Source organism: Nicotiana sylvestris, chromosome 4 (assembly GCF_000393655.2).
Source record: "Nicotiana sylvestris chromosome 4, ASM39365v2, whole genome shotgun sequence".
Taxonomy (NCBI): Eukaryota; Viridiplantae; Streptophyta; class Magnoliopsida; order Solanales; family Solanaceae; genus Nicotiana; species Nicotiana sylvestris.
Window position 1 is genome coordinate 70342671 of NC_091060.1, and position 22086 is coordinate 70364756.

The 22086-nt window shown below is 38.7% G+C and overlaps 1 protein-coding gene across 1 annotated transcript; it reads left to right on the forward strand.

Moving 5' to 3' along the window:
- The first annotated feature begins 15632 nt into the window (after positions 1–15632).
- On the forward strand, positions 15633–16157 carry LOC138889678 (uncharacterized). The gene has a single exon (XM_070173013.1). It carries the CDS (start codon positions 15633–15635, stop codon positions 16155–16157), a length of 525 nt encoding a protein of 174 aa, XP_070029114.1.
- Positions 16158–22086: the final 5929 nt, after the last annotated feature.

Sequence of the window (22086 nt, forward strand, 5' to 3'; positions counted from 1 at the left end):
CTCGTGTGAGTTTTGGGTGGTTAAACGGATCAAATTCTTGTTTTGAACGTTGCAGATTTTCCTTCACTTCTGTTGTAGTGTTTTGCTCTTCGGGTTCGCCAGAGGACCTTCGCGTTCGCGAAGAGATGCTGAGTGAGGCTGTCCAGTTGCCAATTGCGTTCGCGATGTTGGTCCCCCATTTCCGAAGGTTGAAGCTGAGTGTGCATCGCGAACGCGATGTAGGTCTCGCGTTCGCGTAGAGTAGTTGGAGCAGCTTGGTCCCCTGGTAAATGTTCATCGCGTTCGCATAGGTTCAGTCGCGTTCGCGAAGGTTTGGATGGTGGAAGCATCACGTTTGCCTAGGTGAGGTCGCATTCGCAAAAGTGGAGTTTTGGTCAATGATATTTTTGTGCTTCGCGAACGCATGACATTGACCGCGATCGCGAAGAAGGGATTTTTGGCCTGGGCAGAATGTTTAAATAGCCATCTTCGTGACTTTTGGTCTATTTCCACCATTTTGGGGCGATTTTGAAGCTTTTTGAGAGGGGTTGAAGCGGGAATCGAAGGGAAACACTTGGAGGTAAGAATTTTGAACTCAATACTCGATTCTATGATGAATTCTACCTAATTAAACATTAAATTAGTGGGATTTAAAACCAAAACTGGGGAGTTAGGGCTTTAAATTGGAGACTTTAATTTGAGGATTTGAGGGGCCATTTGTGGTCGGATTTTTATGTATTTGGTATGTATGAACTCGTGAGAGTGTAAGTATTCTAGTTTTGTGATTTTTATCGGAATTCGATACGGGGGCCCGGGGTCAGATTTGGCCAATTTCGTGATTCTTGATGTAATTTGATTATTTTCGCATGGGCTTCGTTCCCTTAGCATATATTGATGTCATGATTCTATTTTGGATAGATTAGCGCAATTTGAGGCCAAGTTAAGAGGCAAGGGCGTAGCGGAGTAGTATTTCATCCTGTTTGAGGTAAGTAACCAATGTAAATCTAGACCTGATGGTATGAAACCCCAGAATTTCATACTATTTTGATAAATGAGGTGACACACATGCTAAGTGACGGGCGTGTGGGCATGCACCTGTAGGGATTGTGACTTGGTTTGTCCCGTGGCATCTATATAGTTGCATATTTTTATATACTGTATATGATATCCATGTGTTTAGAAATTGGTTTGATAACTTGGGTTGAAGGCCATGTTTGGGGCCTTTTTGTGCCGACCTGTTTAGACCCTTAGGGGTATTTTTACTACTTTCCTCACTCTATTTGATTTGAAAGCATATCCTCATTCATGTTTTACCAGTGTATTATTTAAATCTAGTTTCATCAATCTACTTCTTAATATATGAAAACTGTTTGGGCTGAGTTTCCCTGATTTTCACTAATATGCCCGAGTGGTGTCACGCCCCAACCTCTGGAGGCACGACCGGCGCTCAATCGAGTTAACCTAACTGAGCAAGCCTTTTTGGACACCTTCTACCCAACTCACTATGATCAAGAAACCATGCTTTCATTTAAACTAGACAATAGGGAAGATCGTACGTGTAACATTGGTAGTTCATTTTATATTACAATCCTTAAGCCATAGTTAAGTTTCCAAAATTTCATACAGTCACAGTTTAGAGAAAACAAGAGTTTAGAATTACAACATAGTCTAGTGACCCAACCAATGCTCGTACATAACCCACACAAACGTCTATGGGGCCTCTAAGGATACAAAAGACAATTAGGATAATGCCGGCAACAAGGCCTAGGCTATACCTCAAAAGTGGTAAATTATAGAAAAATATGTACAGCCTAACCCCTGGAAGAAAAGAGGCTCACCAAGATTTCCGAGAGGGGGATGCTCCACTACCCGCGATCGACATTGTCTGCTATGGAACCACCTACATCTATTTCAAAGACGTAGTGCCGCCGGCAAAAGGGACATTAGTACCATGGAATAGTACTAGTATGTATAACTAAACACCATCTCATTAGAAAGAACAACCATACAAGAACAAAGAAATCATAGGGACTAACACAAGCTTTAAAAAATCACCATATCATCAAGCAAAAGGAATCACATAGCTTTCACATAATTTCCATAGCTTTAGGTTGGGACATTTCACACTATTACATCATCACTCACAATACCACCGCTTTCTTGTGCGAAGTCCGATCACGTCCTGATCGGCTAGGTTGCCTCATTTGAGCATGTACCTCAGTCACAATTTCATTCTCACTTTCTGGTTCCAATATCAGCACAATACCACCATGTATGCGGCATGGCGTCCGATCACGGCTCGATCGGCTAGGCCATCTTACCAAGACGTTTTTTTGTTTCCATCAATCATCTCATTCCAATCTTTATTTCACATTATCACATCATATTTGGCACTAGGCCACATTTCATAACTCACATTCCACATCACTTTCACTTTCAACATTAAACTTGCAAGTTAAGATAATGGGCACATACAAGAGCAATTCAAGTCATAAGCATAGAGAGGAATTCACATGGTTGGGCATAATAATCACAATTTAAACTTGACTTTAAATCTAGGCAATTTAGCATATAGTTCACATTCTTCACATATCCTCAATTTACCAAGAATAGCATATTGAACACATTGAGACAAACCTTTCACGTATATTCTTGCAACACCAATTTTGAAATAACAAGTACTACATCAATCAAATTTCGGACTTACAATATTTGCATGGACACCATGGGAGCTCAATTTCTAAGAAGAGAGAGTTTTAGCCATACATACCTCAATAGAGTTTTACTTAAATTCGTACAATAATTCCGGAACTCCTAGCAACTTCGATCTATTTTATAAGAATTACAAGTTGAACCAAATATTAGAGGGATAATCAACATCCCAGCTCATATGGGCACATTATCAAGCACTAAGTGTGCATTATGATTTTAGGACCTTTTTGGTGAGAGATTCTATCATCCTACACCCCATTTGTTACATTTTTAGCTCATAGTATCCTCATACCCTCATGTCACACATGCATGCAAGAAAATCCATCCTTATACCCATGAACCCACTTGTTAATTACTTATTCTAGTAGGAATTTTGAAATCAAAGATAAGGGAACAAGTTCTTACTTCTTAGAGTGAAGGCCTAGTAACTTGACATGATAATCTTCAAAGATTTGAGAAAGGTTTGAGTGGTGACTTGGTAAGGATCATTCTCTCCCTCTAGAATGCTTTCTCTCCCTCTAAATGTAGTAGCAAATAGCACAAGAGGGTCTAATGGGGTCTTTTTAATGAAATGGGGTCAGGTTTTAAAAGTTAGAAAATAGGAGCCCCGACTCAATCTGCGGTCACATATGCAATCGCATAACTGACATGCGGCCCGCAAAAGGGACCGCAAAAGTAGCCCTCAAGATTTGAATATACTGCCCGGATATGCAACCAATATGCGGTCTGCATACCTGTTCTGCGGTCGCATAATGCACTGCAGAACGACCCTTCGCAAAAATCCCAAGGAGGTTATGCGACGACTATGTGTCCCATATATCGATTATGCGATCGCATAATTGGCCACACAGTTGACCTCAAAATTAGCCAACACACTGACTCACTCTGCGGCAGATATGCGGCCCGCATTGCTATTATGCGGTTGCATAATGGGCAGTAGAAACGCGCTCTTGTGAAAAATATTTCTCCTTAACTTTTTAATGCACAGATCAGTCCAAAAGGTCCGAACCGCGGCGAGATTTTGGGTTTTTGAGTAAAAAAAGTTCATGGGGCCTTACAAGTGGACGTGAGGTTAATGACTGAGAGAGGTTGATGACCTCATGGTGAGGATTATATGTATATGTTATGGAGCGGGTTGCACACTGCAGCGATATTATATATATGGATCGGGCTGCACGACGCAGCGATATACATATAGATCGGGCTGCACGCCGCAGTAATATGACTCCTATGCTGTAGGAGCCCCTCCGGAGTATGCACACCCCTAGTGAGCGTAGTCGACTATAAATTATGGACCGGGCTGCATGCTGCAATCGTTATTATTATTATTATTATTATTATTATTATTATTATTATTATTATTATTATGAGATATCTATTGAGCCGGAGTGCTGAGGGTGAGTACTGATTGACGAGAGATGAGTCATGTGTGACTGAGAGGATTGCCCGAGAGGCTTCCCGGAGAGGCTATATTTATGAGTGATACCTGGCCCGAGGGGCTTGTTTGTGACATTTTCGCTGCTTTTACTCCTCTTTTCTTAGCCTCTGTTGAAAAATGTTGAATCATTGTTTTCAAAGGACTTTTAACTGAAACTAGAGTTTTACGAAATAACTAGCTATTGAACTATAGAGTGACTTGATATTTTTATTGAGATTTAATATATAATTTTAAATGCTCGTCACTGCAGTCAGACTTTATTTACTTTAGTTACTTACTGAGTTGGCATGCTCACGTTACTCCCTAAACCTTGTGTGTTGATCCAGGTACCCGAGCATCAGAGTGAGGGCTTCCAGCACTATGAGAGTTTTACTAGAGATCGCAAGGTAGTTGCACGGTATTCGCAGCCCTACTTTCTTCCTTCCTTCTTAGTATTGTGTATTTCAGACTTATTTTGTATTATTCAGACAGTGTTTTGGTTGTACTTAGAGGCTCATGAATAGTGACACCGAATTCGGGCTATGTTAGTATATTTTGTACTGGTTTCTGCACATTTCTGTTTATTTATATATTACATATAGAGAATTTGAGACTTAATCGGTTTTAGAAAATGATTTTTATAAAAAAATTCGATGGGGTAAATGTTGGGTTGGCTTGCCTAGTACTGTGATAGGTGCCAGCACGACCGGGGTATTCGGGGTCGTGACATAAACACACTATGTCATATGACATTAAAGTTTGGCGTGTGATCAAAATGGGTAATCTTCCGATTCCGCCAAAGATTGATGAGAATGGTCAAGTCATAATATCAGCTGATCCAATTGACTTAGATGATTACACTGATGAATAAGCTGCTATCATAATTGTGAATTCCAAATAAAAAAATCTACTATATAATGCTATCAGTAGATAAGAGTATGAAAAGATTTCAAACTGTGAAACTTGTAAGGAAATGTGGGATAAATTGGAGGTAACATATGAAAGAACCAACAAAGTGAAAGAAACAAGGATCAATCTTTTAGTTCGTGACTATGAGCTATTCCAAATTAAGGATGGAGAATCGGTAGAGGAAATGTTCTCCAGGTTTAGGAAAATCCTTGGAGATCTAAAATCTTTTGGTAGACCAATAAAGAGCAGAGAACGGGTTAGGAAAATTCTTAGAAGTCTACCACAATTTGGCAGCCCAAGGTTATTGCTCTGGAATGTCAGGACCTTGACAAAATGTCCTATGATAAACTTAGAGGTGATCTAATTGCCTTTGAGAAAACTTACTTGGATGGGTAAATTTAACAAGAAAAGAAGAAAATAGTTGCTTTAAAAGCAACTGTGACTGAACCAAAAAATAAAGAGGAAGAGGAAGGGGGAGAACATGATGAAAACATAGTCATGCTCTCCCAGGTTGTAACAAGCATGATGAAGAAAAACAGAAATAGCAAGAGAGGTAAATAAAACTTCAGAAAAGGAAAGGCAAATAATGAAAATGATAAAAATGATGGAAGATTCTATGAATGTCAAAAATATGGACACATTCAAGCTGATTGTCCCGAACTGAAGAAGAAGCTTAGCATGAACCTTCAAAAGAATAAGTCATTTGGAATCTGGAGTGATGAAGAAGAATCTGACCATAAAGAAATTGTAAATATGTGTTTCATGGCCATAAAAGAAGATAACAATGAGGACTCAGGTGAACTTGGGCTCATGGCAGACGAAGGAGCAGATGAGGAAGAAGACTCAAGAAAACTTGGTCTTATAGAAAACGAGGGAACTAGTGAGGTACGTCTTTCTACATGTCCCAACTGTTAAGAATTCCAACAATCTATTGATATTTCTCTTGAGATATTGAAGGATTTTTAAATGAACTCAGAAAGATCCAAAGAGAAAAGAAAAACTAGGCCTTGAAGCTGGAGGTTTGTGAAATTGAGCGTGACATGCTTCAAGATGAAGTTAATGAACTTCAACTTCAACTAAGTAGATTACGAAAATCCACCAGCCATAGTTCTGTCAAATCAAATCAGATTGTTTCTCGTACATATTTAATTAGTACTAGAACCTCTTATGCATGCTCTTATTGTGGCAAAAATAGTCACAACACTAACCAATGCAGCAACAGAATCAGAGCAGAAAGGGGCTCTAAAAACCCAATAATCTATCATGTTTTTATTGTGGAAAACTTGGTCACACTTCTAACCATTTCAGGTTCAAGGACAATAGGAGATGGGTCTGGCAACCTAAATCCTCTAATCAAGCTAACACTCAAAAATCTAATCAATCAGGATCCAAGCAGGCTTGGGTACCTATGAACAAGTAATTTTGTTTTGTAGGAACACTGCAAGAAGAATCAAAAAGGAAAATGGTATCTTGATAGCGCATGTTCTAGACATATGACTGATGACAAACAATTATTCAAAACTGTTACCAAACTAGATAGATGAACAGTTATATTTGGAGGTAAATCAAAAGGAAATGTAACTGGAGTTGTAAAGGTTCCTTTCATATCAACATGTGATGTAGATGAAGCATATCTAGTTGATGAACTTGGTTACAATCTTCTCAACATTAGTCATTTATGTGATAATGACTACAAGGTTCGTTTCAAAAAATATGGTTGGTTTATTGAAGATGAATCAGGTAAATTTATTCTCTATGGAACTAGGGATAGAAATTTTTATACTATCAGCAACTTAGACAATGTTGGTAATCAAATTTGTCTAGCTTCTATTCTTGATGATCGTGGGTATGGCATAGAAAAATTGGTCATGCCAGCATGCACACAATTCATAAACATTCTAAAAATGATCTTGTCATTGGTCTTCCAAAACTAGATTTTTTAAAAGATCAAATTTGTGATGCATGTCAACAAGGAAAACAAACCTGGTCCTCTTTTAAAGTCAAAAACATTGTTTCCACTACAAAACCTCTTCAACTACTGCATATTTATCTTTTTGGCCTACTAGAACTGCTAGCATAGGAGTTAGAAAGTATGCTTTTGTTATAGTAGATGATTTTTCTAGATTCACCTAGGTTATTTTTCTAAGTTACAAGGATGAGGCATTAAGGAACTTTGAAGTGTTTTACAAGAAAGTGCAGCGTGAAAAGGGTTACTACATATCCTCCATAAGAAGTGATCATAGAGAAGAATTTGAAAGCAAAGCATTTGAGAACATCTACAATGATCAAGGGACCTATCATAATTTCTCTTCCTCAAGATCGCCACAACAAAATAAAGTGATAGAACGTAAAAATTGAACTCTACAAGACATGGCAAGAACCATGATTATGGAACATTCTCTTCCACGCTACTTCTAGGAAGAAGTCGTAAGTACAGCATGTCATATTATCAATAGACGCCTTATTTGACCAATATTCAAGAAGACTCTATATGAACTATGGAGAGGAAAAAGACTTAACATCAGTTATTTCCATCCTTTCGGTTGTAAATGCTTTATTCACAACAATGGAAAATATAATCTTGGTAAGTTTGATCCCAAAAGTGATTAAGGTATTTTTCTTGGATATTCTCCCTCCAGTAGAGCATATAGAGTATTTTGATAAGCGTACTTTATCCATTGAAGAATCTATACATGTTGTTTTGTGGATACTAACCCTCATTTGAAGAATGATTATCTTGCTGAAGATGAGAAAAATTCCATAGTGCCAAAGTCTATCAATACATGTGAAATTGCTTCTGAAGAATGAGTGATCAGCAAGATCAGTCAACTATGAATCTTACAGAAAATTAGGATTCCACTACGATCGATCCAACAAATTCTGCTGAAAAGAGCTAGAATTAGTTGTCCCAAAAAAAATGAAAAGTGATCTTGGATATCCTCATAAGTATATCATTGGAGACCCTCGGGAAGGAATAAAAACTAGAAGATCTGTAAAGCAGACATCAAATATTGCTCTCATATCCCAATTTGAACCAAAAAAGGTGGACGAAGCACTTGGAGACAAAAGCTGGATGACTCCAATGAAAGAAGAACTTGATCAATTTGAGAAAAACAAGGTATGGGAATTCATTCCAAAGCAACCAAATTCATCCATTGTTGGAACAAAATAGGTATTCAAAAATAATTTGAATGAATCCGGACAAGTTGTGCGAAATAAAGCCAGACTAGTTGCACAAGGTTACTCACAACAAGAGGGAATTGATTATGAGGAGACTTTCGCCCGTGTTGCCAAGTTAGAATCTATTCCCATTTTTAGCTTATATTGCTCGTAAGTGTTTCAGACTATTTCATATGGATGTGAAAAGTGCCTTCTTGAATGGATTCATCTCTGAGGAAGTTTTTGCTTAGCAACCTCCAGGATTTGTAAATGATCCTTTCCTAATCATGTCTACAAATTGTCCAAAGCATTGTACGGCCTAAAGTAAGCCCCTAGAGCTTGATATGAAAGGCTAAGTTTATTTTTAGTTGAACATGTGTTCGATAGAGGTAATATTTACACTACTCTTTTCATCAAACAATCATCTCTAGGTAACTAATTGTACAAATTTTTGTACATGATATTATTTTTGGCAGTACTAACGCTATTTTGTGCAAGGATTTCTCAAACATCATTAAAGGAGAATTTGAAATGAGTATGATGGGAGAAATAACTTTCTTCCTTGGACCTCAAATCAAGCAAGTACAGTAAGGAATCTTTACTAGTCAAACAAAGTACACAGAAGAACTCATCAAAAAGTTTGGTACGTCTAATGCAAAGGCCATAGGACCACCTATGAGTCCATCAACTACTTTGGATGAAGACAAAAACGATAAGAGTGTTGATGAAACAATGTATAAAGGTATGATTTACTCATTACTATATCTTACAGCTAGTCGACCAGATATTATATTTAGTGTTTGCAAATGTGCTATATATCAGTCAGCTCCTAAAGAATCTCACTTGACTCTTGTTAAATGTATTATCGGATATTTGATAGGGACAGTCCACTATGGCTTATGGTATGAAAGTTTGAAAATTTTGATCTCAAAGGCTTTTCAGATGCAGATTTTTCAGGAGATAAACTTGATAGAAAAAGCACAAGTGGAAAGTGCCAATTACATGAAAAATTCCTTATATCCTGGCATAACAAGAAACAAAGATGTGTGGCCTTATCCACCACAGAAGCAAAATATTTGGCAGTAGGCAACGGCTGCATACAAGTACTATGTATCATGCATCAACTATTAGATTATGATTTATGTCTTAATTCTGTTTCTATTATGTGTGACAATACTAGTGCAATTTGTTTATCAAAAAACTCGGTGCATCATTCTACGGCTAAGTATATTGAGTTCAAGCATCATTTTATACGCGATCATATTGCTAAAGAAGATATTGTGTTAGAATTTGTTAATATTGAAAATCAGTTAGCATATATTTTTACAAAACCTTTGCTTGAAGAAAGATATTTTTCCTTTGAAACAAAATTGCTATATGTACAATTCCCTCATAATCGTGTTTAATGTTTTCTATAATTACTTTTATTTATTTCCATATATCTTTTTATTTTCGCTAAAAAAATCTTTTAGTACTTGATTAATCTTCACACTCATTTATTGTGAACTGACGGCAATGCTTTACAGAAGGCAACTTTTCAGCTGCCTTTCATGTGTCTCTTCAGGATTCGAGGCGTCCACTCTAGTGCTTTTAAACTCCTTCATCGATTATATCTCCCATTCTCTCAAAGAAACCAAACTTCTTTCTCTCTGTTTTATTCCACTCATGGCCAAAGCAAAACCCTCTCCCTCCTCTTCCACTCATGACCCTGTTGATTCCATACCCTGTTGAAGCCACCAAAGATTCTGGTGAGCAACATCATTGCTAAAAGGAATGTAGAACCACTCAACGGCTATGAATCTTGTACCATGCCCTTACATGGTAAATAAATCATTCAGCCTAAGAAGAATAGAATCGATCAATAACTTATCAAGGTTTTAAAGTGTGCAAAAACGGGACAAATCATGGACAGAGCAATCAGTGTTAACCAAGATCCTCGAACGTGCAAGAATAGAGCAAATCACGGACAACAATCAAACCTACATGATTTAGCAAAAGCTCAGGCCAAGAAAGACAAGAAGGAATGATGAAAGCAATCCGCCAAGATTGAAGCAATCAGCCAAGATTATCTCCATTCAAGGAAGCAATTCATAAGGAAATAGAGACGAATCTTGTTACATCTCACGATTTCGTACATTAAAGTTTTGTCTTCAGTTAATCGATGTAGACTCAGGAATGAGATTATCTTGACGTTATAAGTATTTATTCCATTTATAACAAGATATAAGAAAGTGTCGTGAAGGTTAAAAGGTAAACGAATCAAAGAAAGTGAGTTTTGTCGAAGTTTGTCAATATGGGATAGAATACGCTCCGAGCTATAATATCCGGTATTTATGGACTAGTGCCATACAAGGTACCCCATAACCACGATAGTAGGGTACATAAAGTGAGTTAAGAGTGAGTAGTATTTTAAGTAATTTGAGATAATTCTTAATTATGTGGACAAAAGGGTAATTAGTGACTTTTAGTGGGAGATTAATTAAAATATTTGGATAATTAGAGGACCCCAAACGTGGCAGCTCCCCCTTCTCATCTAATAACTCTTAATAAAGAGTGAAATGTAGCACATTTTAAGGAAGAAATATGATGCAAGTCTCGAAAGGTGGGGCCCACACCACCAAGATATTAAAATCCATTCTCTAATTCACTTAAAGAGATGTGAATATCTCTTTAACATCTCTAGTTCACTTCAGCATATTCTAAACTAGAATTTGCATATTGGCATCCTTAGTAACGTGACATTTAGCTTCAGTAAGAATTCAAGCAAAACTTCCTTAAGCATCTTAGCAACGTGAATTTTTTGTAATTCTAAAGAAGCCCGATATAATTTTTCTCAAGAATATCATATGGATTTTTTCTTATTCCGATCTTGCCGTCACGAGTTTTGTCTCAATAGTCGTGTGTTAGAAGGATTGTCGAGAGAACCAGCTCGAAAATATTAAAGCTATCCCTTCTTTCTTTCTAGTGTGATCCAAATGATATAAACAAAACGAGCAAAAATATAGCTTTCATAAATGACTCTATTCATAGAACTACTAGGGGTATCTATGTTCTTGTTTCCCTATGTGACATATTATTATATCTTTAGCTCATGGGCTCAGAAAAATACGTAGTTGATCAAGTTTATTAGAGAGGTATATTGATAATATTAACATATTTTTATGCATTTCATTCATTTATATATGCACATTTACCCATGACAAGATGACATTATATACGCGTATATTATATGTATTTAGGATATGGGAAAAGGTTATGGCATTATATACCCACTACCACCTGATCAGCTTGTATATATTGATGATATTGCCCACAACCCATAGTGGCTGAGATGATATGATGGGATGCCCTCACAGGAATGATGATGTTACATACACCTATACCTATGCATGACATGACATTTATACACTGTGCATGACATTATAAATGTTTCAAGATTTACAAAGTTATTTAGACTTACAGGCGGAATTCTTTATTCCATGTTTCATCTATGTCTTTTATGTACTAATTTTCACGCCTTACATACTCCGTACATTATTCGTACTAATGGCCTATTTCTCAGGGCCTGCATTTCATGCTCGCAGGTGCAGGTAGACAAGCTGATCGTCCCCTTTCTTAGGATCCTTGATCGGCGAGAGTTGGTGTGCTCCATTTGATCTGGAGCTACTTTAGATTTTGGTACAATATGTTTGTATAAATATATGGGTATAAAGGAGCCCAATCCCATTCTTGTACAATTGTATATTCTATTATAGGTCTGTAGGCAGTTATGTATAGTTGGGGTAGTATGTGGCCTAGTCAGCTTCCAGTTTTGAATATGTAGTTATCTATAAAAGCCTTGTCGGCTCGCCCTACATAATCCGCACATATAAGTAAATATGTCTTTTGGACAGGTTTTCATCACACATGTTATTCTTGAATTCAGAAGATGGTATTCATGTTATTAACTTAGTCGCATACTTAAGGGTGTTCGACAAGTAGGACTCGGGCACCCGTCGCATCCCATCGGTTTGGGTCGTGACAAAATTGGTATCAGAGTAGTTATGTCCTTGGGTTATCTACACACCGTGTCTAGTAAAGTCTTATTTATGGGTGTGTTGTGCACCACACTTATAGACAGGAGGCTATATGATATATAGGATGTTACCATCTCTTATATCTTAGATCGTACGATATAAGAGTTCAGTTTCCTAACGATATGTTATATTTTCAACGATGCCTCCAAAGACTACAGCTACCCAGAAGGGAATGTCCTTGGCTGGTACGAATATTAGTCGAGCGCCACGAGTTACCAGGGCTCGAGGAGTGCCACATGGTGAGATTCTATCTTAGACATCACATACCCTGCCCTCTCCAGAAGAGCTCTGAGGGGCACCAGCTCCAACGCCCTCCCATGTACGTCCAGCTCCTTAGCCAAATGCACAGGGTCAGGAGATGAGAGATGATATTCAGCTACTAACTCAATTATTAGTCGCATAGGCTCGGTATCAGGAAGTAAGTATCGGTCATGAAGATAGGTTGCATGTGCGAGGGTTTATGATTTCATTAATTTGTACTCTCTAGTATTCAGTGGGGCAGATGCAATCAATGACCCTCAGGTATTTATCTATAGAATGTAGAGGACTTTGAGGGTAATGAAGGCTACTGCGACTGAGTGAGTTGAGCTAGTTTCCTATACACTTCAAGATGTTGCAGTTAATTGGTACAAGTCTTGGGAGTTGTCTAGAGGTGAGGATGTCCCTCCAGCAGTATGGCAGGAGTTTGCAGAGGCTTTTCTTCATCATTATCTGCCACCAGAGCTTAGAAGGGCTAGAGTTGATAGGTTTTTGAACCTTCGACAGGGTAACCTGAATGTTCGGGAGTGCAACCTTAAATTTGATACTTTGGATAGGTATGCTCTTACTATTGTATCTAATATGGAGGATTGGTTCACCAGCTCGTGATGGGGTTAGAGCCTGTAAGACCCCGTGAAAATTTCTACTCAAAAACCCGAAATCTCGTAGTTCCAAGTTATGACTATGTGTTAGAAATTCGTAAAATTCTTCGCGGCAAGCTTGCTCACAGTGGTTCGGACCCTTTGGATTGATCTGTGCATTAAAAATTTAAGGAATTATATTTTCCATAAAAGTGTATTTTTGAGGTCCATTATGCGGTCGCATAATAGATATGCGGACCGCATAGTCGTCATAGAGTCAAACAGTTTGTTGGTTAATTTGAGGTCAACTATGCGGCCAATTATGCGATCGCATAATCAATATGCGATCCGCATAGTCATCACATAATCCCCTTGAAATTTTTGTGAAGGGCAGTTCTGCGGTGCATTATGAGACCGCAAAACAGGTATGCGAACCGCATTTCTGTCGCATACCCAGACAGTTTGTTCAGGTTTTGGGACCATTTTTGCGGTCCATTTTGCGGGTTGCATGTCCATTATGCGATTGCATATGTGATCACAGATCATGTCGGGGCTCCTACTTTTTAACTTTTAAACCCGACCCCAACCTATTAAAAACACCCATTAGACCTCTTTTATGTTATTTTTACTGCAAATAGAGTGAGAGAGGGAGCTCTAGAGGGAGAAACTACCTCTCAAACCTTGCCAAATCTTTGAAGACTTTCAAGCAAAATTTGCTAGGCTTCCACCCAAGAGGTAAGAACTTGAGCCCTAATCTCCAGTTTTGAAATTCACACTAGAATGAGTAATGCTTGTGGGTTCATGGGTATAAGAATGGATTTTCTTACATGAATAAAAGATAATAGGGTATGGGGAGGTTGTGAACTAAAAAGATAGCAATTGGGGTGTAAGGTGATGAAAATCTCTCACAAAAGGGTCCTAAAATCACAATGCACACTTAGTGCTTGATAATATACTTAAACGAGCTAGAATCTTAAGCATGTCTCTAATTCTTTGTTAAATTTGTAATTTTCATATAATATATTGAAGTTGCTAAGAATTCCGAAATTTTGTAAGAATTTAAGGAAAGCTATATTGAGGTATGTATGGCTAAAAACCCCTCCTATTAGAAATTGAGCTCCGTTGGTATGTGTATGTGCAAATGTGGTAAGACCAAAAACTTGATTGATGTATTGATTGTTATTTTACATGAATTGGTTTTGAAATTGTATATATATATACATGAAAGTTGTGCCTCAATGTGTGCAAAGTACTATTCTAGATATTTAAAGATGTGCAAAGAATATGAACCATGTGTTGAAATTGCCTAGACTTCACGTCAAGAGTTATAATTGTCTTTTGTATCCATAGAGGTTCTGTAGATGTTTGCATGGGTTATGTACATGTATTGGATGGTTCTATGAACTATGTTGTAAATCTAAACTCTTGTTTCTCTAGATTGTAATTGTATGAGATCTTGGAAACTTAACTACGGTTTAAGGTTGTGAAATAAAATGAACTAACAATGTTGATTGTACAATATTTCCTATTGTCTAAGACAAAACCATGGTTCCTTTAATCATATTGAGTTGGGTAGAAAGTGTTAAAAAGGCTTGATCAGTTAGGATCACTCGATTGAGTGCCGGTCGCGCCACTCGAGGTTGAGGTGTGATAGAGATGCACTTGTTTAACGATTGTATGTCGGTCTCGCTTCAGTCAGATATGGATATTTCTCATATTAAGACATACGTTCAGGGTGTAGAAGAGCATAAGCATAAACAGAGGGTCGATTGTGAGCATGATAAGGCCCAGAATAAGAGAGCGAGGTCTTCGGGTCCTTCTGGTGAGTCTCGAGGTCATCAGAGACAACAATACCCAAGGTATCCAGCCCAGCCATCAACTAGCGCACCCCTACAATTTTTGATAAGAGATTTGATCGTTCCACATATTCATGGCCTGGTCAGAATTCCAAGGCCTAAAGTTCTCAATATAGGGGTGAGTCAAGTCAGATAAGGCCGCCCTTACCGCGATGTGCTTAGTGTGATATGCAGCATGCCGGGCAATGTCGTATGGGGTTGGGTGTTTGTTATACTTGTAGTTATTCGGGCCATATTATGAGGGATTATCCAACGAGAGGTGATGCAAGCATAGCTCAGCCAGCAGGATCTGTAGCTAGTTCGTCATCATTAGTAAGCCCTCCTGGGCAAGGTTCACAAGCACCAATCGATCGTGATAGAGGCAAAGGTAGAGCATCTAGCTTGAGCGATCCTCAAAACTGCATTTATGTATTAGCAGGATGGCAGGATCAAGAAACATCACCTGATGTTGTTACAAGTATATTATTAGTCTCCTCGTATGATGTATATGCACTGAGTGACCTCAGTTCCACCTTATCAAATGTTACTCTGTTGGTTGCTAGTAAGTTTGGAATAAAACCTCAGTTGGTTAAACCTTTTAAGGTCCACACCTATTGGGGACCCAGTGATAGCTAGGCGAGTATATAGAGATTGTATAATAGTAGTTCATAGTCGATCTATAGTAGCTGACCTAATCAAGTTAGATATGGTAGAATTTGATGTTATAATGGGTCTGGATTGGTTGGCTTCTTGTTATGACAATGTTGATTGTAGATCAAAGATGGTCCTATTCCAATTTCTAGGGGATCCTGTTTTGGAATGGAAAGGTAATACAGCATTGCGTAGATTTATTTCCTATCTTAAGGCAAGGAAGATGATCAAAAAGGGCTATATTTATCACTTAGTTCGGGTTCAGGATGTGAAAGTAGAGTCACCAACCATTCAATCTATCCCTGCGGTTAATGAGTTTCCCGATGGTTTTCCCGATGAACTTCCAGGTCTTCAGCCAGAGCGAGAAATTGAGTTTGCTATTGACCTACTACCAAGTACTCAACCAATATCTATTCCTCCCTATAGAATGGCCCCCGCAGAGCTAAAAGAGTTGAAGGAACAACTTAAGGACTTGCTTGAAAAAGGCTTTATCAAGTCTAGTACATCACAGTGGGGAGCACCTGTCTTATTTGTGAGTAAAAAAGATGGTTCCTTACGGATGTGTATTGATTATAGATAGTTGAATAAGGTGACGACCAAGAATAAGTATCCACTCCTGAGGATTGATGATTTATTTGATTAGTTGCAAGGTACCAAGTGTTTTTCAAAGATAGACCTTGAGGTTTGGGTACCATCATATAAGGGTTAAGGAGAAGGATATTCCGAAAATAGCATTCAGGACCAGATACGGGCACTTTGAATTTCATATTATGTCATTCGATTTGACTAATTCCCCAACAGTATTTATGGATTTGATGAACCGTGTGTTCAAACACTTTCTAGATTTGTTCATAATTGTAATTATTGATGACATATTAGTGTATTCACATTTAGAGACTGAGCATGCAGATCATTTGCATACCGTGCTCAAAGTTCTACAAAAAGGAAAGTTATATGCAAAATTCTCTAAGGGTGAATTCCAGTTGAGTTCTGTAGATTTCCTTGGGCATGTCATTTCAAGTGAAGGTATCAGGGTTGATACACAAAAGATTGAGGCACTAAAGACTTGGCCTAGACCCACGACACTGATAGAAGTTCGTAGCTTTCTCGGTTTGGCAGGTTATTACAGTAGATTTGTAGAGGGATTTTCCTCTCTTTCAGCACCTTTGACAAAGTTGACTCAGAAGGGGCAACATTTCAATGGACTGATACTTGCGAACGGAGTTTCCATGCATTGAAGGACAGATTAACTTCAGCACCGGTTCTAATGCTCCCAAAAGGGACCGATGGTTATGCTATCTATTGTGACGTTTCGGGCATTGGATTGGGTTGTGTACTGATGCAACATGGTAAAGTTGTAACTTGTGCTTCTAGACAACTAAGAAATCACGAGAAGAATTATCTGACCCACGATTTAGAGTTAGTCGTGGTGATTCATGCACCAAAGATGTGGAGGCGCTACTTGTATGGCATTCATATTGATATCTATATGGATCATAAGGGCCTCTGGTATATCTTCAAGCAAAAGGAATTGAATTTACATCAAAGAAGATGGTTGGAGCTACTTAAAGACTATGACGTTGATATTTTATACCATCCGGGGAAGGCGAACGTAGTAGCCGACGCCCTCAGCCGTAGATCTATGGGTAGCCTATCATATTTACAGCCAGATAAGAGGGGAATAGCCCATGAGATTCATTATCTAGCTAGTCTTTAAGTTCAGTTACTGGACTCAGGTTATATCGGAGTTATTATTCATGATATGGCACCATCCTCTTTAGTAACTAAAGTGAAGGAACGCCAGTACATGGATCGTGTATTAGTTCATTATAGGGATACAACCCCTCGAAAGGAGAAGACACCGTTTAAAATTACAGAATATGGGGTCTTCAAATATTAAGGATGATTATGTGTCCCTAATATTGCAGGGCTACATCGGCAGGTTATGGGAGAAACTCACTAGTCTCGTTATTCCATTCATCTAGGAGAAACAAAGATGTATCATGATATAAAGGAAATATATTGGTGGGACGGAATGGAAAAGGATATAGTAGTGTTCGGTGTTATATGCCCTAACTTTCAGTAGGTCAAAACTGAGCATAAAAAACCTGGTGGATTATTGCAGGCTATGTAGATTCCGACTTGGAAATAGAAGTAATGAATATGGATTTCATTCTAGGTTTACCTCGTACCAACGTAAGTTCGATTCTATATGGGTGATTGTTGATAGATTTATAAAATCAGACTATTTTATGCCTAGTAGGACTACATATTTCGTAGAGGATTATGCAAGGCTTTACACTAACGAGTAGTATCAATTTATGGTGTCCCTATATCTATTATCTCGGATAGAGGATCTCAGCTTACAGCTAATTTCTTGAGGTCCTTCAGAAAAGGATTGGGGACTCAGGTAAGTCTTAGCACAACATTTCATCCCTAGACAGACGGATAGACTGAGCGTACTATTCAGACACGTGAGGATATGTTACAGGCTTGTGTGATAGACTTCAAGGGTAGCTAGGATGATCATCTGCCGCTTATTGAGTTTGCGTATAATAATAGCTATCATTCTAGTATTCAGATGGCTCCATACAAAGATCTTTACGGACGAAGGTGTATGTCGCCTATAGGATGGTTCGATGTTGGAGAAACTAAGTTAGTAGGACCAGAATTGGTACAATAGGTAATTGAGAAGATTAAGCTTATACAGGAAAGGCAATTAGCAGCTCAAAGCCGTCAGAAGTCTTATACAGATAATCGACATCGAGACTTGGAGTTTCTGGTTAATGATCGGGTATTCCTAAAAGTATCATTGATGAAAGGCATTATGAGGTTCGAAAAGAAAGGAAAACTTAGCCCTCAATACGTTGGACCATATAAGATTATACGTAAGGTAGGCCAAGTAGCATATGAGTTAGACTTGCCTTCTAACTTGGAATCTATACATCTAGTATTTCATGCGTCTATGCTCTGTAAATGTATTGGAGATCCTTTCAGAGTTGTGTCAGTTGATGATGTTCATGTCACAGAACAACTATGATATGAGAAAAATCCCATTGCTATATTAGACAGATAGGTTCAGAGATTGAGGACTAGAGAAGCAGCATCAGTGAAAGTACTTTGGAGAAACAATAATGTGGAAGAAATGACTTGGGAAGCCAACTAAGACATGAAGTCTAGGTATCCTCACTTATTTCTTCTTTCAAAAAAGGATCTGATTGAGATATCACAGCCTTAAGGTGCGTGTTTGAATTCTTGTATTAGTTATTATCATTGGTCGTGTGAGGCCATTATCGTGAGTGAGAATTGTCGCAGTATGTGGGGTCGAATTATTGAGTTCTCTACATGAAGGACTGATAGTATTACTCTTACAAAGGTGAATCTGCCAAAATTAATATGGATCCCGAGAAGCTAAACATTTGAGGATGAATGTTTCTAAGGGGGGAGGATTTTACATCTCGCGATTTCGTACGTTAAAGTTTCATCTTTAGTTAATCGACATAGACTCGGGGATGAGATTATCTTGAGTTTATAAGTATTTATTCCATTTATAACAAGAGATAAGAAAGTGTCGTGAAGGTTAAAAGGTAAACGAATCAAAGAAAGTGAGTTTTGTCGAAGTTTGTCAATATGGGATAGAATACGCTCCGAGCTATAATATCCGGTATTTATGGACTAGTGCCATACAAGGTACCCCATAACCACGATAGTAGGGTACATAAAGTGAGTTAAAAGTGAGTAGTATTTTAAGTAATTTGAGATAATTCTTAATTATGTGGACAAAAGGGTAATTAATGACTTTTAGTGGGAGATTAATTAAAATATTTGGATAATTAGAGGACCCCAAACGTGGCAGCTCCCCCTTCCCATCTAGTGACTCTTAATAAAGAGAGAAAGGTGGCATATTTTAAAGAAGAAATGTGACACAAGTCTTGAAAGGTGGGGCCCACACCACTAATACATTAAAATCCATTCTCTAATTCACTTAAAGAGATGTGGATATCTCTTTAACATCTTGTTTACCGTGAAAATGGTAATAACAATTAAATTTATTTATGGGATTCTAAAAATGTGTGATCTATTTTTATGATAGTTTGTTAGGCAGCTGATGCTATGTGTGTGAGACTTAGGAACGAAATGAGAGCAGTGAGCGAAGTGGTATGCAAACTGATAGGCCAATTATCGGTGCCTCGGGCTTGTCGATTTGGGACCTCGAGGCCGATTTCGAAGCTTGGAAAGGAGATATCAAAGGCAGTTGCTATGCGACTAACAGTTATAATAAAATTAACGGAGGCTCTTTATGGTTGGTGATAAGCAATAAATGAGGAACAAATACGAAGATAATAAATGAAAGCGATAATATCGAGAGAATGTGTTAGAGAGAAAATAGAATGTTCTTGTATATTACGTGTGGAATAATTGAAGCAATAGCCCCTTACAAAGTGGCAAGGATCCCCTTTATATAGGAGGGGAATTCCATCATAATACAACAAGCATTAATTACAAAGATACGGAGATGTGACAATTAGATGACACCCTGATTCGGGTCTTAGAGTAGCTCTCTAGGCTCTGTCAGTCCTAGCCACGTGCCTTGGGAACTCCCCGTTTCTATCGTGGTCGTGGTCAACATTATCCCAAGACCGAGTGACGACGAACCTCGAGGGAGGAGACTCGATCATAACCTTGTAGCCTCGAGACTTCGAGATGGTCTTCTGAGGTTCTTTGATAATGAGAAATTGGACCTTCCGATTTCACCGTATACAGATAGTCCCCGCATTTCTTAGAGAGGATCGATAAGAAACGATCTTGACAGTCGATTCCTCGAACTTCCTGTAATGAAACCATACTGATGATGCAAGCCTCCGCGATTATTGAAACGTCCCGTCATTTAACTTTTCCAGGATCATTCCAAGCATTTCGGTTTCTCATTCTTCAAAGCCATAATGTTTCTATCGATTCAGCTCCCAAAGACGTGCTAAATGCGCCTGTCCTTACGTCTTTCAAGGGCAATAATTGTGCCATCGGTTATGCTGCCTCTCTTTATATAAATGGGAACCTCCTGGGACCAACTTTTCATCCAAATATCTTCTCGCATCTATCTATTCTTCTCTTCTTACTATCCTTATCCATTGTTTACCATGTTTGAGGCCTAAGGCCTCAAGGTTATACGGTAGCGCTTCTATGAGTTATGTCATGTCCTATATCTTGGACCTTCTCTAGTCGATCGAGATTACGCTATTTTGTTGTTGTTGTTGTTGTCGTCGTTGGCTTGGGACGACGAACCAGAGGGTCAATTTCTTCTGATCTAGGGAAATATTTGGACTATACACTGCTGCTCAATAGGGAGCTCGGACTATACACCGCTGCTCACCTCCCCCGATTACCTAGTACGGTGCCTTACTCACTTTGCTTTCTACGGAGTGAGGTGGTACTATCTACTAATTGTTGCATACCGCACCGGGCAACATCCCAAGAAGTGGCTTTACAATAGTAGCCTGGCAAAATCCATACTAGCCAGATTTTTCACCCAGCCACTTCTTCATTCCTTGCTGCCTCTTCCGCGTCACTTTGCTCTTCTCCATCGCTTTCCTCTTCGTCGTCTCCCCTTTTGAAAATGCCATTCTGGAGGATCAAGACAAAACTCCTGAGGGGATTATGCTTGGATGATATTGTCTTTGAGGATGCATGCCTGAGGAGATGATGCCCTAAAATGTTGCTTTCGAGGATGCACCTTTGAGAATAGGCTAGGTTCTTAGGCTTTTACTATATGTACACCTTCTTGCTTCTTTGTTTCTATGTAAGGACCCCTCGTGGGCTAGTGTAATCATATGTAAGGGCCCCTCGCGGGCTGTTGTAACCAAATGTTTATGAATATAAAGATGATTCCTCAACTTTTATCTTTGATTCTTGCTATATTATTTTACATTTGCGGAGACTCTGAATGCATGACTCTATCTACTGCTGCCAATATCAAACCCGGGTGCGAGTATTCTTTTTGGCCTTTTGGTTGATAAAAATGTCTTTCTGCAGAACCCTTTGTCATCCATTAGATCATCGGGCCCTTTACTTCGAGTTGAATGAAAGTAACGCTTCGAGCCTTGAAATCGTGATTTATCACTTAGGCTATCATTTAGGCTCCGTGGTAACTTTTGAGGAGAAATTTGCTCGGAGGCCCGTGGACAGGGACTGTCTTTGATCTCTTTTGGGTAGTCCCCGAGTGAAGGTTCGTTCAAATCCGGACCACTTGGAAACTTGATTTAAGCTCAGTGTAAATATCCTTAAGGCACTGTAGATAGATCTTGAAAGAGGGTTTGTGCGATCTCAGACGGTACCCCGGGGCATAACCTTTTTTTAATGGAGGTACTCGAGGTCGGGTACCACCGCGGGACTAGTGATGACGTTATTGGCTTCCTGGAGCCTAACCTTTTTCTTATTAAGGTCCTCGAGGTCGGGTACCACCTCGGGGCTGGCGATGTTGTTTACTTCCTGTAGCCTAACTTTTCTTTGAT